This window comes from Gadus macrocephalus, chromosome 16 (genome assembly GCF_031168955.1).
Source record: "Gadus macrocephalus chromosome 16, ASM3116895v1".
Lineage (NCBI taxonomy): Eukaryota > Metazoa > Chordata > Actinopteri > Gadiformes > Gadidae > Gadus > Gadus macrocephalus.
The window spans coordinates 14,637,991-14,654,331 of record NC_082397.1 but is presented as its reverse complement, the minus strand read 5'-3'; the positions used below and the strand labels follow the sequence as shown (position 1 = coordinate 14,654,331).

The 16,341-nt window shown below is 45.9% G+C and overlaps 1 protein-coding gene across 9 annotated transcripts in view; it reads right to left on the bottom strand.

The window, feature by feature from the left end:
• mcamb (melanoma cell adhesion molecule b) overlaps window positions 1–16,341 on the bottom strand; it is a 32,849-nt gene that overhangs the window by 7,463 nt on the left and 9,045 nt on the right. For 6 of the 9 annotated variants that reach the window (XM_060074462.1, XM_060074463.1, XM_060074464.1 and 3 more), the window contains exons 2-12: window positions 6,789–6,913; window positions 5,900–6,137; window positions 5,730–5,800; window positions 5,252–5,339; window positions 4,728–4,907; window positions 4,122–4,249; window positions 3,390–3,528; window positions 2,804–2,919; window positions 2,302–2,443; window positions 1,493–1,620; window positions 1,151–1,286 (exon numbers count right to left, since the gene is read on the bottom strand). In XM_060074462.1, the coding sequence (XP_059930445.1) occupies window positions 1,151–1,286; window positions 1,493–1,620; window positions 2,302–2,443; window positions 2,804–2,919; window positions 3,390–3,528; window positions 4,122–4,249; window positions 4,728–4,907; window positions 5,252–5,339; window positions 5,730–5,800; window positions 5,900–6,137; window positions 6,789–6,913 (1,491 nt within the window). Of the gene's footprint in view, window positions 1–755; window positions 798–1,150; window positions 1,287–1,492; window positions 1,621–2,301; window positions 2,444–2,803; window positions 2,920–3,389; window positions 3,529–4,121; window positions 4,250–4,727; window positions 4,908–5,251; window positions 5,340–5,729; window positions 5,801–5,899; window positions 6,138–6,788; window positions 6,914–16,341 lie in introns of all 9 variants that reach the window. The other 3 variants (XM_060074460.1, XM_060074461.1, XM_060074466.1) reach the window with 1 other exon arrangement.

The window sequence follows — 16,341 nt, the reverse complement described above, 5'->3', positions numbered from 1 at the left end:
ATTTGTCTAGGGTTCTCGAGGGTCTTTCGTGTGTTGAGGTTGCCGATATAAAGACGATAAAACACGATAAAGCGCGGAAGATTAACGAATATAGCCGATGTGCCCAGGAAAATTCCCGAACGATTTGCGATGTCTTACGTTGTACTCCCGTTCTATTCCCGATTATAGCCGATTAGCCCATAGCAACACCTGGTAACCGATTCTACCCCGATAGACCCAAAATTAACAAACATGTTCGTTCTTTGCCGATGTTGCCCGTTGTTGCCCGATCATTGAGCATTTCTTCCCGTTTCTTCCCGTTGTCTAACGATGTTCCCAGGAAGAGTAACGGTGTTTCCCGATGCAACCACGCTATTTGCCGATGTTATAACGATAGCTGCTGATTTAGCCATCGGGGCCCACTATCGGGTAGGTGTAAACAGGGCATAAACACTCGTAGTGGGGTTATCTCGGCCATGGTTGAGAAGAATCGGGGGAAAGGAACTTTGGCCTTGACTCTCTGAAGTCCATATTGAACCGCGACATGGAGGAGAAGGAGATTGTACACCCGGAGCTGAGCTGCCGGACTGCCGCATCACTACCACATCACCCATATGTGAACATGGTAAAGATATACACGAGAGGACTGGCTGCAACAAAACACCCACAACCACAGCCAAGCGGGAACCTTTGACCCAACAAACAAAGGTTATTGTAAAAGGTAAATTAAGTGGTACTGGTTGTGGGTTGAGTGGAGAGAGGACTCTGGGTCTTACCTGTGGCTAGGGTGGTGGTGGGCGAAGTGGTGGTTGGGACGACTGGACATAGTTAGGGGCACAGGGGGTCAACACTTAGGAAGGGAGGGGTTGCACACTCAAAACGTATATACAACATGACTGACATGTTAACACGGTACAGATATACACAACAAGATGACACACATGACACAGGATAGGGCTGGGCGGGGGCAAAGGGTCGAGTAAAGGGGTCAGAGGTATTCTATATTCGCACACGGCTACATAGAAACATACATAGACACATACATAGGCAACACGGAGACACTTAACGTGCACACGTTGACACTTGTGACACATTTGCACAAACACTAAAATGCGGACACTTACACACACATAAACACATGAACCCAGAAGTAGCGCGCAAAGGAACTCACTGGCTTTGATGGAGTACAGAGTCTCTACGTTGCCGTTTGTATTAGAGGCGTTGCAGGACACGTTCAAGTCCGAGCTGACCTTGACGTTGACCCAGCTCAGAACCCCATCCTCCGTCACATTGGATTGAGAGTCGACCTGACGTTCGAAAAAACACAGAGAAACGGTTACTTCATCGCTTTAAAGGGAGTAAAGGGACCCATTCTTTTTAGAGATAGGGCTGACTAATTCGGGTTCATAGGGTTGAACTTCTCAGGAAAGTTCTGATGCATATTTATGTATTGATCGAGAAAACTGTTGGGGTCCTCAGGAGATGAAGCCCCGGGCGGGAGGTGAAGGCCTACCAGACTCCCTGCGGACCTCCAGGTGATGGTCGGCGTGGGGTTCCCCCTGGCCCTGCAGGTCAGGACCACCGTGCTCTCCACCGCCTGCTCCAGGCTGGTGCTCTGCGGCTCACTGATCTCCGGTGAACCTTTTTGCACATGGATTTTTTAGGACCGATGCAGATAACGATTTTTTTCATCAGCTTTAGCTGATGACGATACGGGCTGCTGATTTTCTTGAGCCGATATTTGGAGCCGATGCTTTTGCTCCCTCAATTTAAATAAATGACACAATGATGATGACATATGTCACAAGTCTCAGTTTAAAAATGGAACATCTATTGAACTGTCTGTCTGTAAATCATGCAGAAAGATAAATAAATATATATAAATATAATCGGCGAACGCAAATAAAAAACGCAAATATCGGATATATCGGATATATCGGATATATCGTTCGTTCACTAGTTCACATGTTGTCGTATGTTTAGCTACGTTAAAATCATTAATAGCCTGTTTTTGCATTTGACGTCAATGATAAAGAATGTGTCCGAATTTGCTTTGTAAGACCATCCTGATCATGAAAGTTCACAATATTTTTCTCTGTCGTTGAACGCATCTTCCCACATCTTCAAATGATAGGACAGATCATCGGGTTTAAGTTTAAGTTCATGATGAAATAATAAGTGCCACTATGTGGCGAAAACAAATAAGTAAACAAATTGGCCGCGCCCATATATGGAAATCAATTGCAGCCGGGCTCAGACCAGAAGGATGTTCATTAGTGAAAATAAAGCTTTGAAATCCCTTCCACACATGATGGAACTTACCCTCGACGATCAGCTGAAACGCGGCGCTGGTTTCCATGCCGACCAGCTGGGGAACCGTCACCATGCACTCGTAGGTTCCAGCCATGTCGTAAACAACGTCCCTCAGTGACAGTATGTTGCCCGTGGCCACCTTCACCCCGTTCTACACACATACACACACACACACAAACACAATTAAGCCACGGATAGCTGAAATGCAACAACATCATGGTTTCAATCCCTCCTATTCCGGTGGTGAGGATGCTTCCTTCCTAAGCACCGGCTTTGGGTTCATACCCCAATGTCTGCCCTCCACCTTTATGCCTCCTGGAGCAAGATGCCTAACCCCAACCTGTTCATTAATCCCATATCTTATAAAAGCTGGTAAAAGAGTCTGCTGAATAGTAAATAGTATTTCATATATATTTGGCAGACTTTTGCCCAGCAGCAGTTTATTCAAAGATGGCTGATATGGCATAGAACATGAAATATACAGAAGAAAGACGTATTTCTGCGGAAGGACCTTCATCCAGACGGTGTGTGTTTTGAGGGAAGAGAGGGCGTTGCAGCTCTGGTTCAGATCAGCTCCCTGGGACAGCGTGAGGGTTTCTTCAGGAGACACATCCGCAGGCTCTAGATCTACGCACGCACGCACAAACACGCACACACGCACAAACACACACACACAAACACAGGAACATACACAGACAAACGCACGTGCACACAAATGCACACACACACACGCATGTGCGCCCACATGCACGCACACACACACACACGCACGCACACAAACACACACATTCACAAAAACACAAACCAAGAAAGATATTGGTCCCTTCGTGGAGTTGCTCCAGAACACGATTACCATGGGACAGTTTTTGTTGTTTGATCGCTTGTATCCTAGAGAAGTATCATAGTATAGTCAACAATAGTATACAGTCTGTGTTTGTGTGTGTGTGTGTGTGTGTGTGTGTGTGTGTGTGTGTGTGTGTGTGTGTGTGTGTGTGTGTGTGTGTGTGTGTGTGTGTGTGTGTGTGTGTGTGTGTGTGCTTGTATGTGTATGTGTGCGTGTGTGCGTGTGTGTACGCGGGTGTGAGTGCGATGCTTACAGTTTACGAACAGCGTGGTGTTCCCCACCACCTCCTCAAAGGTCTCTATATCTGTAGTGAAGCACTCGTACAGCCCACTGTCAAGACGGCTCACGTTCCTCAGCTCCAACACGTTGTTGATAGCGTTCAACTCCACCATCTCCACCAACACAGAAAACACAATGTAACCACGCACACACATCCTACGGAGGAGGGCATACAGACCTGGGGTAGACCTGTTGAGAGACGGGGTCTCTCGAGTGATAGGCTTGTGACCACAGAGTACGCTTGTTCGTTATTGTTGCTGTGTTCGAGGGTATTCAAGGTAGCCTTTACAGGCGGATGACAGGCAGATTGGACGGACCCAGATTTACGGACAGGGACGCAGTGGTGCAGTCGTCAGTCATTTTATAAAAAACAACTCCCAGGTATCTTATGATATTATCATATGAAGATGAGTGCTCACATGAATCATGAGCACATGATCACCGCTGCATCATTGGTACAATGGGGTTTGAACGTGTTTCAGAGCGTGTTCAAATGTGTATTTATGTGAATGAATAACGGATAAATGGATCCATTCACTGTGTTGATACATATTGAATGGTTGGTTCATGCTTCTTGGATGCTTTTGCATAACTTGATCTGTTTTTCAATCAAAATGTATCGATAACCACAGATAATCGATCAACGTAACAGGGGTTCGGGGCAGAAACGAAACATGACATAACAGGGCTCTCTGTAACAGGGTACCTCTCTGTTGCGGAAGGTGAAGAGTGGCTGAGGATTTCCGTTGCCCAGACACTCGAATTCCACCGTGTCACCCTCTTTGATGTCCCTCTTGGGGGACTTCACCCACAGGTTGACCTCATCTGAGGGGTCTGAGATACAGAGGAGAGGTTCAAACGTTGTCATTGAAGGCACGTTCAATCGTCAATTCATGACTAAAATGCATTTAATCTCAGAGAAGGTTGTGAATCACGTCAAAGGGTAGAGTACGGCTTCATGAGGGGCCTGCAACATCGACTCAGTTACCCTCCTACATCGATGGAGAAGTGTAGGAACCCCTTGTTTCAGAATGAATTACAACACTATGAGATTTGAAATATATATTCTAGGGCTGAGAGTTCTAGAAGTTCTAATCTCCCCTCTTTTGACGTGTCATCCCCATGGTTACGACCCACGTCAACTTTGTGATACTTGTTTTCAGTATAACATTATGTTGAAGACAATTTAAGACTGATTTCCACATTATCAAAAAAAATGTAATTTTGCTTTCGCTGCCCCTTAAATAAGAGACAAACGGGTATATTTACAGGTTGAAAAGAAGGATCTGATATCTGCATGAAGAGTACTCACAGCGGACCCGGATCTTTTTTTTTTCGGACTCCAACATGCCGAATCCCCCTATGATCTGGTAGTTGACCTCACAGTAGAACTCAGAGCCTTGGTCCTCCTTCACCACTTTCAGGCTCAGCTCGCTCTCCACCGAAAACAACCCGCTGGATTCCGTGGTCTCTTTGGACAAGACAGACACCTCTGGCAGACACACCCCCACACAAACACACACATACACAAATAAAGGGTAAGAAAGGGACTCACGCTGCATACTTGTATGGGCATGGGATGAATAATAACTTGAACTAGATCATGAGTTAAGATGAAAATATGTAAACAGCTCCAATGATCATGAAAGAGGAATATAAACAAAGGAAGAAAAGGCCACTGGTTCAGTGTCCCCTTGAAAACCCCATAAGTGGACCTCCAAGGGGCTTCAGCAACGGGCGCAGACCAAAATGCCTCTGGACGCCATTGGATCGGCCTGCAACCAAACATAGAAACTAAACGGGTGACGCAGCACCGAAGTGCACATATGTTCTCACCATTAGGAACGTTGGACAGTGGTGTGTTGTCTTTATACCAGGTGATGCTTGGTCTGGGATAACCATTCTTCGCCTCACAGCTTCCAATCTGTACAGCAGAGCAAAGAGATGAGGTGAGAGGAGAGGAGAGGACAGGAGAGGAGGGGCGAGGAGAGGAGAGGAGAGGAGAGGACAGGAGAGGAGAGGAGGGGAGAGGAGAGGAGAGGAGAGGAGAGGAGGGGAGAGGAGAGGACAGGAGAGGAGAGGAGAGGAGAGGAGGGGAGAGGAGAGGAGAGGATAGGAGGGGAGGGAAGAGGAGAGGAGAGGAGAGGAGGGGAGGGGAGAGGAGAGGAGAGGAGAGGAGAGGAGAGGAGAGGAGAGGAGAGGAGAGTAAAGGACGGTAGAGGACGGGAGAGGAGAGCAGAGGAGAGAATCTAGTTAAATTTCCCCCCAAAAAAAGAATGATAACATTTAATTGGAGTGGAATACAGAGCCTTGCCTTGACTGGTTCCTCGTTGTTGAACCAGATGTCTTCGTCCACGCTCTTGATGATTGGGTGGGCTGGCTTCTCTGCGGCCACAAAACAACAACAACAACAAAAACATTGTTTATTCTCCATCCTCTCTATAAAACACCTAATCCAACACGCGGGTTGAACCCGGCCCTTACCGAACACCCTCAGCTGCGTCTTGCCCTGGTCGTTGCCGTCTGTCAGGCTCTTGACGAGGCAGATGAAGTCCAACTCGTCCCCCAGCCGGGTCTCCAAGACTCGCAGGAGGACCTGGCCGGACCCTTGGGACGGCGTGACGTCCACCTTGATGCGGCCGGTGAACTGACTGTTGGTTTCCTCGATGCGCATCGTGGGGTCCTGGAAGTAGATCCTGTGTCGCTTGCCAGCTGGATCCAGCTGTTATCGTGCACAGAAGAATCCAATGAAGGGACGGAAGAGCAGAGAGACACGTTAAACAGGGGCGTGAGTAAAGGGGTGCAGCCCGACATGGACCCAGGGCTGGGAGGGCCACGGGAACAGGCCCTGTCCCTGTCCTACGGAACTAAAGTATGGCGGACCTGATATGATATATCTGTCCGCTGTGACAAACTGTTTTGATTTCTTAAAGGCTGTTGTAACTTTCTTGCTGTTAGTTTGCCCTTGTGACCTGTTGTAACTTTCTTGCTGTTAGCTTGCTGTTCTGACCTGTTGTAACTTTCTTGCTGTTGGTTTGCCGTGCTAACCCTATTATAACTTTAACACTTTAATAAAATACTATCTGTACAGGCTATTGTTACTTAGTGTCTGTGTGTATGTGCATGTGTATGCGTTTGCGTGATTCGTTGCACAAAATCTACAATAAATAAATTCACCATTGATTGTAAAAAGTGTGTTTCTATTTAGGGTTATGGTTAGTGTTAGGTAAGTGTTGAAGCTTAAAGAGTGATCAAAGTTTTATTTTAATAATATCTTCCTTTATTAATTAATGTATAATGTAAACACGGTTTCTGCTTTCTGAGTTGAGTCCACTTTAAAAAAACGGATAAAAGGTTTGAATCTGAAACTCACATAAAACCACTCTATGATCAAGCCGCCGAAGCCGACGTCTGTGGTGTAGAGACAGGGGATCTCCGCGGCTGTGCCCAGGGTCACTTCCACGCGATCCTCCATCTCCACCTTCACCTGGGCCTTGACTAGCCATGGACAGAGAGATAGACACACACACATACACAAACAGAACCTCAGTCTATTGAATCAATATTTTTTTGGAAACATCAATTCCCACAGCCACATTCAACGGTGGGTGGCGGGTGATCCTGGTTTGGAATGTGGCGCATAAACACGCGCTCTGAGCGGACATTCTCCAGCCCCTGGCCGCCCCCTTGACACACACCCCCCGACGTGAGGCAGGCCAGGGGGACATGGAGGAAGAGGAGGAGAGTATAAAAGGAGAAGAGGAAGATGAAGGGACTGGTAATGGGCGTGAAAGGGAGATAGAGGAAGAGAGAGGGATGCTATGGTAGGAATGAGAAGCCCACCCATGTCCACATTAATATGTTGCATTCCAGTTTCACACTCGCACGCAGGAAGAAAGGCTCAATTTACAGACGCCATAGAAGAGCCACTGTTCCCTCCTGCGAGTCTCTCCGAGGAATGACTGGTTTTCCCCCTCTACAGGGATGATGCAACCGGCCATAGGGTTGGACGCCCGATCGCAATTCCTCTTAATGCATCGTATCTGTGTGCATTTGCGAGTGTGCATGTTTCTTTTCTACTTTTTTAGAAATGTGCTTATAGCTAGAAAAACATAATAAGCAAAGTAAACTTTAAAGAAAAACTTTAGAAACGAGGAGCCTCTGCCAACAAAATTTGATGGAAAACCACTACCCACTTGTCTGAATTTGGATCAGAACACAGATAAACGATCTCCTTCTCACCAACTAACCCGTTCTCCCATCTGTATTTCCTCCACATCATCCGATGATCTATCCTTGGCTCCTGGTTCACTTTCCATCTCTCTCATCTCCCAACCGTCCTGCCAAGCCTCCTAACCCCTGCCTTCAATCTGTTGTCACATTTCATGTCCTAATTTTCTCCCACCTGCATTTGTTGCTGTTTACTGTGGGCTAATGGAGCCGGAAGGATGTTTTCCTCTCTGAGGAATCTAATTATCGTCTGACAAAGACATTTCCTGGACATTAGCAACAGTAGACAGTGCTGACTCACCCCGACAGACTCTAGCCTGTGCCTTGGGATGGCCAGACTTTGGGCAGACCAGAAACCCATTATTTTCAATAATTTGGAGTTTGTTTGGGTTTTGCTTTGTAGTGTTTTTCAACTTTTTTCAACGACTTTCACTTTTTTGCTACAGACGAAATAACCTGGCCACCTTTATGACTCAATGGTGGTTGATTGGGTGACTACGAGACGGATTACTTTAGATACGCACCCTGTTGTGGCTGGCGGCTCCCAGCATGAGCTCATGTGTACCAATAGGCTGCATGTGGACACTCATATGCGTTTTAACCCCCCATCATGGATGCAAGTGCTCCCGAGCCCCCAGAGAGAGATAACTTCTCCTGTTGATGAGAAAGCAGTTCTGCTGGAGCCAACGCAGATTGTTTATCAGCTGTCTATGACAAGCCAAGAGGCCCCGCCCCCGAAGGTTGAAATATGGACCGATTGGGAGAGCTTTATGACTCTGAAGCTTTATGAGTTTGTTAACAGTAAGCCAACAGTATGTTTTCCCCAGAGAAAGAACGAGAGAGAGAGAGAGACATAGACAGAGACAGAGACAGAGAGAGAGAGACAGGAAGAGAGAGAGAGAGAATGTGTGTGTGAGAAATGCACTCTGCGCGGCTAAGAGCACTTCTCTGCTTCCTCTCCCTTTAATGGCAATGGGAGTTAAGAAGAGAAAAGGAGTGGAGATGAAAAGAGAAGGAATGAAAAGTTAAAATAGGTGTAGATGAGACATGGTGGCCAGATGAAAAGGGACAGGTGGTAATCGACAAAATATGGAGAATGTGTGATTCTTGGCTTCCATGTGCCATCAGTCCAGCCTCTATCTGCTCGCTCACCCCTACAAAACGCAGAGAAAAAGCATGTGTAACATCTGTGCTTAAGTCTGCAAGTGGAATGCCGAAATAACTAAGGAGACAAGTTGCCCTCCCTCCATTGGATTTAGAAAGATAATTCCTCATAGAACCATAGCTTTGATCTAGATTCAAGGCTTTCTAGAAGCTAACACACACACTTTGACATGTAAATTAGTCCCAATCACAGAGGTGATTTTGTTGAAAGTGTGCGCAGTAACACACACACACACACACACACACACACACTCACACACGCACATGCACACACACACACACACACACACAAACACACACACTCACACACACATGAGGGACTGTGGCTGTGTGTATTAAAAATTCACATAGTAAAAGCCATGTGCACTTATAGATAAGATAAACAAAGAAAGACCCCCCCCACAAATATGCACACACACACACACACACACACACACACACACACACACACACACCCACACAACCATGAAGGTCTGAAGAGGCAGATGGGGCAGAAAGCCTTTCTCTTGGGGGGAGGCCGTATCAAAGGCATTTCTTAACTTGACAAAAAGGCTTTGATTTTGACTTTAGACGGAACAGCTGCTCTGTGTAGAGAAAACAATAAACGCATCATTCCTATCTGACTGTGTTCATCTCCGGCGTATCAGGGATGTTTCATTTATCAGGAATATTTGAATAACTTTCAAGGAAACATCTTCATTTATAATAAACAGAAAAACTAGAAGATTATAATAAATATCTCCCAAAAGTCTTCATGCATGAGACCGTAAACAAGAAACAAACAGCAAACAGCCTCCAAACTCGACAGTAAAGTGGAAAATATCTGGAATACGGAATGATCATAAGATGAAGACAAGGTTGAAACATGGTTTTCATGTTGCCTCATTCCGGCTGGACACCAGCGGAGAAGAGGAGAGAGAATGGAGAGAACAGCTCACAACATAAATGTAGGCTACACAATAAAACACAAGGTCCGGCCCATAACATGCTGACTGGGCCTGGCCCTCAGAAAGTATTTACTTTATTAATGAATTATTTAACTGTGCTCTGCAATCAATAATGTTCAGCTTGGAGTACCTCAGAAAAAATCATTGAAGTGTGTTTTCTTAAATCACCAGCTAGAACTGGGCAGATCAAAGCATAGGGACATAGTGGCGCACTATGTGTGTGTGTGTGTGTGTGTGTGTGTGTGTGTGTGTGTGTGTGTGTGTGTGTGTGTGTGTGTGTGTGTGTGTGTGTATGTGTATTTGTGTGTGTTTGTGCGTCGGTCTGTCTGTCTGTGGTGCGTGTGTGTGGTGCTGACCCCTGAGCAGCCGATGTTAGAGCAGACGTGCACAAATCCTCATAATTCCATGTGCACGGGCCCCGCCGCAAGCCAAGCAAGACATCATGTGCGCTCTGCACTTTTTACATTCCATCCGCATGCCCAGTTACTTCCCTCTATCGCTATTTTAAGATAATTGCCTACTGTACTTCCAAAGGCCTTCTATCATCGGGACATGCCTGGTAGTTCTGTTAGCATTGCAGCGTTGCCTATTTACATAATATAGTTTACATTCAAATGCATTAGGTCAACATTTACATGACGAGAATTCCAATTGTTTGACGTCCATTCATGTATAATTTGACACAGGGCTCTTCTGCACTTATCTGACTTGGGGAAAAGAGAACGCGAGAGAGCAGTGTATAAGTGCTCTCTCGCATCTAGTGTGTGTGTTTTTGTTTGAGGTGGGGTGTTATATTGTGCGGTAATGTGTTTCTATTTCCTTTCCCCTTATTTGGTTACCTTGGAAAACGGACACAATTCAAAATTGATTGCTTTTGACCCGACCTGATGGAAAAACATCCATCTGCTCGCTCACAGTCACACACACACACACACACACACACACACACACACACACACACACACACACACACACACACACACACACACACACACACACACACACACACACACACACACACACACACACACACACACACACACACACACACACACAGCCAAGCCAGGGAGGACACAGTCCAGAAACGGGTTTCCAGCATTGTCACATCTAAGAATAACAGTGGTCTATCAAACGGACATTGGGGACATGATATGGCAGAACTACAGTGAAATGACCTGACCGACGCTAGAAATCAGGCAGCTTCAGGGATGAGTGTGTGTGTGTGCATGTGCATGTATGTGTTTGTGTGTGCGTGTGTGAGAGGAGGCCGTGGGAAGCAGTATCTCAGCCAGGTCTGCTCTTTGTACTACTGTACTTGTGACACGAGCTAGAGAATGGGAAGCGAAGGGATGAAGAAGGAACAGAGGAAGAATGAGGCGCGTGTATGTGTGAGCATGTAATACAGTTAGCAGTAGCCCTGTCTTATATGTGACGATATCACTTTCTTGAGTGTCATGTAAACGCACTACTGCTACATGCTGTTTGGGGATCTTCGGTCATGGGAGACATTTGAGGAGACCAACCCGACACCTACTCCATGCATGTAAGGATACAACAAATCACAAACAATTGCTTATTGATGTGTTGTGTAATGGTGTACCAAACTTGGCAACGTGGTTAGGCGACAAAATGGGTATCGTCTTTGTTTTTAAGGAAGCAGCTTTGACTGATCTTTTCCGTTTTTTTGGTTAACGGCTGTTATTAGAGATTAAACATACGTAGTAGGGATTGAATCAATGAGGTGGAAGTCAGCTTCTGGTTGAGCTGACCTTGACCTTTGTTGGGTGTTCTATGGGCACAACAACACCAACACTAACTGGGCTGGGCCAGCGAGTGCCGGCCAGAAGCAGCACACAGAAATAGACTTTAGGAATGAGCCTCCCCAGTCATTAGTGAGGTTACTCAAGGTCTAATGCGCTGTCTGCTCTCAGTCAAAGCACTGACCATAGCTTTTCATGGTATTATGGTCAAATAGTGCTAGATATTTTTCCAAACAACAAAGTTCCAAGGTTTGTGTTTAGTTGCTTGAAATTATACTTGAGAAATATTGAGGGAAAAGGATATGTATGCAATAACACATATATGACATATGCTAAACAACAAAAAATACAGTATTTATATAATATTTACACTAGGGATGCAAATTATCGAGTAATTCATTAATCGATAGTTGTTTCATCTTATCGATCGATGATCGATTAATTGATAAGCGGCAATTCTTCTGAGAAGCTGAATTTCCTTCTGAATGTGACACATCTCATCTCATCTCATCGTCATCCGCTTATCCGGGGTCGGGTCGCGGGGGGAGCAGCTCAAGCAGGGGGCCCCAGACTTCCCTTTCCCGGGCCACATTGACCAGCTCTGACGGGGGGATCCCGAGGCGTTCCCAGGCCAGTGTTAAGAGATATAATCTCTCCAACTAGTCCTGGGTCTTCCCCGAGGTCTCCTCCCCACTGGACGTGCCTGAAACACCTCCCAAGGGAGGCGCCCAGTGGGCATCCTTGCCAGATGCCCGAACCACCTCAGCTGACTCCTTTCTAAGTAAAGGAGCAGCGACACATTTGAATGTGACACATTTAGGTGGTAATTCAACGATGTCGTTTAGTTGTTGTACTTTAAAATACTTCCACATATTGTGCATTTGGCGTCTTTGTCGTCATTAACCAACTTAAAGTGGCTCCATACTGCACTCCGTTTTGCCATCTTCATCGTGTCAGTGTCCCGCTTTTCGTTTGTCTTGTGCTGCTTCGCTTGTGTTCCCGCTTGTGTTCCCGCGTGTGCGTCAAGTACGTCTGGCGTCAAGCGCGCCCTCACGTGGACGGGTGGGGAATTACGGGTTAAAAACGCGATTAATTGCAAGTAATTTATTTTAATCGAGTAATCTCTTGTCGACAATTAATCGATAATCGATTAATTGTTTGCATCCCTAATTTACACTATTTACGATGATGATTCTCTCGGGATTCAGGTGATGTATGACCGTGTGTAAGGAGACAGACAGAAACAGCTGGAGCAGCCCCACAGCATTCCCATGCCTGTCGAGTAGGGTCACAGTCACTGTGACCCCCAGCACAGTGATCCCCCCCCTAACACACACACACACACACACACACACACACACACACACACACACACACACACACACACACACACACACACACTACAGGCCAATCAACATCTGAAATTAGAATGAAAGGGAAAGATATGGGAATCCAGAGAAGAAGACCACCCTGATGGGTGAGTATATGTGAGGAGGAGCACAGTGGGGGAGAGTTTAAGATCCTGCTCCAGTTTCCCCCACCAAGGTGATAATTCTTTCTGTATATGCCCCCATTTTGTCTCTGCAGAACACCTGTTAGAAAAGTCCAGGACTCCAGTCGAGTACTGGTTTCCCAACACTCTGCACTCTAGGGATCTCTGCTCCGTCAACACCATTAAAATAACAGTATTAGTCCTCAGTGAGGCTTTTCCCTAAGTGCCTCCTCCTTATTTCAATGGCACGAGGAAAGATGTTCGATATCACACAGACCACTGTGGCTGATTAAATCAAATTATCTGGGGTGTAACCGTAAACAAGTAGAGGTGGTGGAGCCTTGGAGGACCAGGTAGGGGGCTTGGAGTACCAGAGTGGAGGCTTTGGGGACCAGGGTGGAGGCTTGGAGGACCAGAGTGGAGGCTTGGAGGACCAGGGTGGAGGCTTGGAGGACCAGAATGCCCGAGGTCGTTAGGTCCTCAGCTGTGCGGACCACTAGCACCACATTACACACACACACACGGGAGTGTTTCTCTTTCTTCCAACAGATGGACACCAAAGAAGAGATCAGTGCCTTCTCCAGCCTTTGATACGTCTCTTTGTGAAATCCCACGCTCTCAGTTTTCTCTAAAGGCGGCTATGTTTCGATACACTAGCTCCCAAAATAAGTGTAGTAACGGGCCGCTGAGTTCATGTGGGACACAGTCAGCTTTCCCATAGACCGAACCGGTCCTTTGTCAAGATTAGAATAACAAAGGGGAATGAAAACAAATAGATGCCATCATTGAAATATGCACTGTGTGCGTGTGTGTGGCAGTATGTGTGTGTGAGATGCCTTTCTGTGCATGCCTTTAAGTACATCAAGTAGAGGAATTCTTGAGTGTATGTATTTATTTAAGTGTGTTTGCCGTGTGTGTGTGGTTGTGTGTGTGTGTGTGTGTGTGTGTGTGTGTGTGTGTGTGTGTGTGTGTGTGTGTGTGTGTGTGTGTGTGTGTGTGTGTGTGTGTGTGTGTGCGTTTGCACGTGCGTGTGTGTGTGTCACAGTGGGCCTCCACTCCTTCACTGCTCCCATGATGGTAGAAAGTTCCCCTACATCCTCTTTCCCACGTCCCCTCAGGAAAAAGAAAGATGGCTTCCAAATGATGGGCCGGTTATGCCAGCAGAAAACAGTCACCCACGCTGAGGCCGGCTATGGGAAAGGCCATGAGGGTAATAGCTCATTTTTTCTGCTACAGTGTGGGTGTCAAGACAGAGTGAAGAGAGAGTGCAAAGAAAGAAAAAAAGAATGAATGACAGAAAGACAGAAAGATAAAGAGGAACTGATAGAAAAAAAAAGACAAGAGAGAGCGAGCATGAGAGAGAGCCCAGGATAAACTGGGCTCTCTCTCATGATAGCCCAGGATAAACAAGGCCTAAAAAAAAAAAAAGTTTGGTTCCTGTTGGTTGTCAGTTGAGGTCATGGGTAGGTAGGGAATTTTTTTTATTTTTTTATTTTATTTTTTCCAGCGGCAGCGAATGATAGGTAGGTTGTTTTCATTTAAAAACGAGAAAATTCGCTCATCCTTGTACAGAATGAAGAGGTGCTGTACCAAAACGTAATTCTAGTTTGCATCAAAAAAAAAAATAAAAAAAATTATAAAGCTCATAAAATAATTTGGGTCGCACATAAATTGACAGGGTCGGTCGGAAACCGGAACCAAACAAATTTTTTTTTTAGGCCCTATGAAAGCAAGACGGGCAACCAGCCCCCCCCCCCACAGACACACACACACACACACACACACACACACACACACACACACACACACACACACACACACACACACACACACACACACACACACACACACACGCACACAAACATAACCACAGAGAGTGTGTACAGTTTTTACCTAATGCCTTTCAGGATGAATTGGTAGCATAAGTGACCTTGTATTCTTAGAGTGTGTCGGCATTCAAGACTCACTCTGCTTTGCACTGACGAGTGAAGGAGCCATTGAGGGCTTTCACATATACATTATTAACATGACTCTACATTCTTTACATGCCTCCATACATTGAAGTTCATGTCTTTAGAAATTGTAGTGGACTACAATTTACCAGAGGTCAGGAATGATTGATCAATAGTCAGCTCACAGACTAAAAAGTCAAACAGACCTGATTGATGTGTTTTTTAAGGATATTTATTATTATATGTAATAATGTAATAGCGCATATGATTATACTCAAATAAAATCAAGAGTACATAAGTACACATCTGATATAAATATATATATACAACACCCTATACACACGTGTCTACACACAAATACATACGCATAGATTATTAACTTTTAATAGAATTTGATGAACTGGCAAACGGATGATCCACATTAGCAATAGCAGTAGACAGATATATTTTATACAAAGGATAAGATTTACTTTATGTATCCCGGTGGGAAACATGGCAGTACAAGCAGTAGTAGTACGAGTGGTAGAAGTACTGTTGGTAGCATGCAGCAGGAGGAGCATCAGCAAAACAACCCGAAACCACTAGTATAAAATTAGCACTGTAGTTTCGTTTCAATCAGAGGTTATTCCCATGGAGGGACTTTCCAGTCAGCCGTCCCGCCAGCCGACAGTGCTGCCTGTAGGTTACCACGGTAGCAGCACAGCCGCAGAAGCCTCCCCTGCGGAGCCGGCGTGACCGCTCTCCCCAGCCCAGAGGAGAGGCTTGCATTAGGTTAAAAGGCTCCTAATGTGGCCTGGATCAACACAGTGTAACCGTGTTTCAGGAAAACACCATCCATTATTAAACAGGCTGTTGTTGGTGGTGGAGGACAGGCAAAGCGGAAAGCGGTCGTTTGCTGATTAAAGTCCGGATCAAAGAGCCGTGGAGAGATAACATCAAGTTCAGGAGATGCTTCAGTCACTCTGCCTGGCTGAGTTCCGCTCTAAAAGCCGGTGAGGATCAGATGTTTAACGGTCATGCCTGAGCGTGGGCCTGAGACCATATAGGAGTATGGTGGGACGGTGGGAGCTGTGGACACTTTAAGAGGGGGATCAAGGAGGAATGGGTTCACTATCTCTTATCTCACTCTCATTCCCTCACACTCTCTCGGTTTCCTTCGGCAGGCGGGAGGCACTGCCCCTCTGAATTCTGTCAATGCAGACCAATGAGGTTTGACATGATTCAGGAATGTTCCATGAATAAATGAGTAAACCAGAGAAGAAATAGCCAACAAACGTACCATGAAAGAACGGTAATCAATAAACAACTTGCTCGTGGATACAAACAAACTTCAGAGACCAACTGAGGCGACTGTTTAATTGGTCTTTGGTTTTGATTTTGT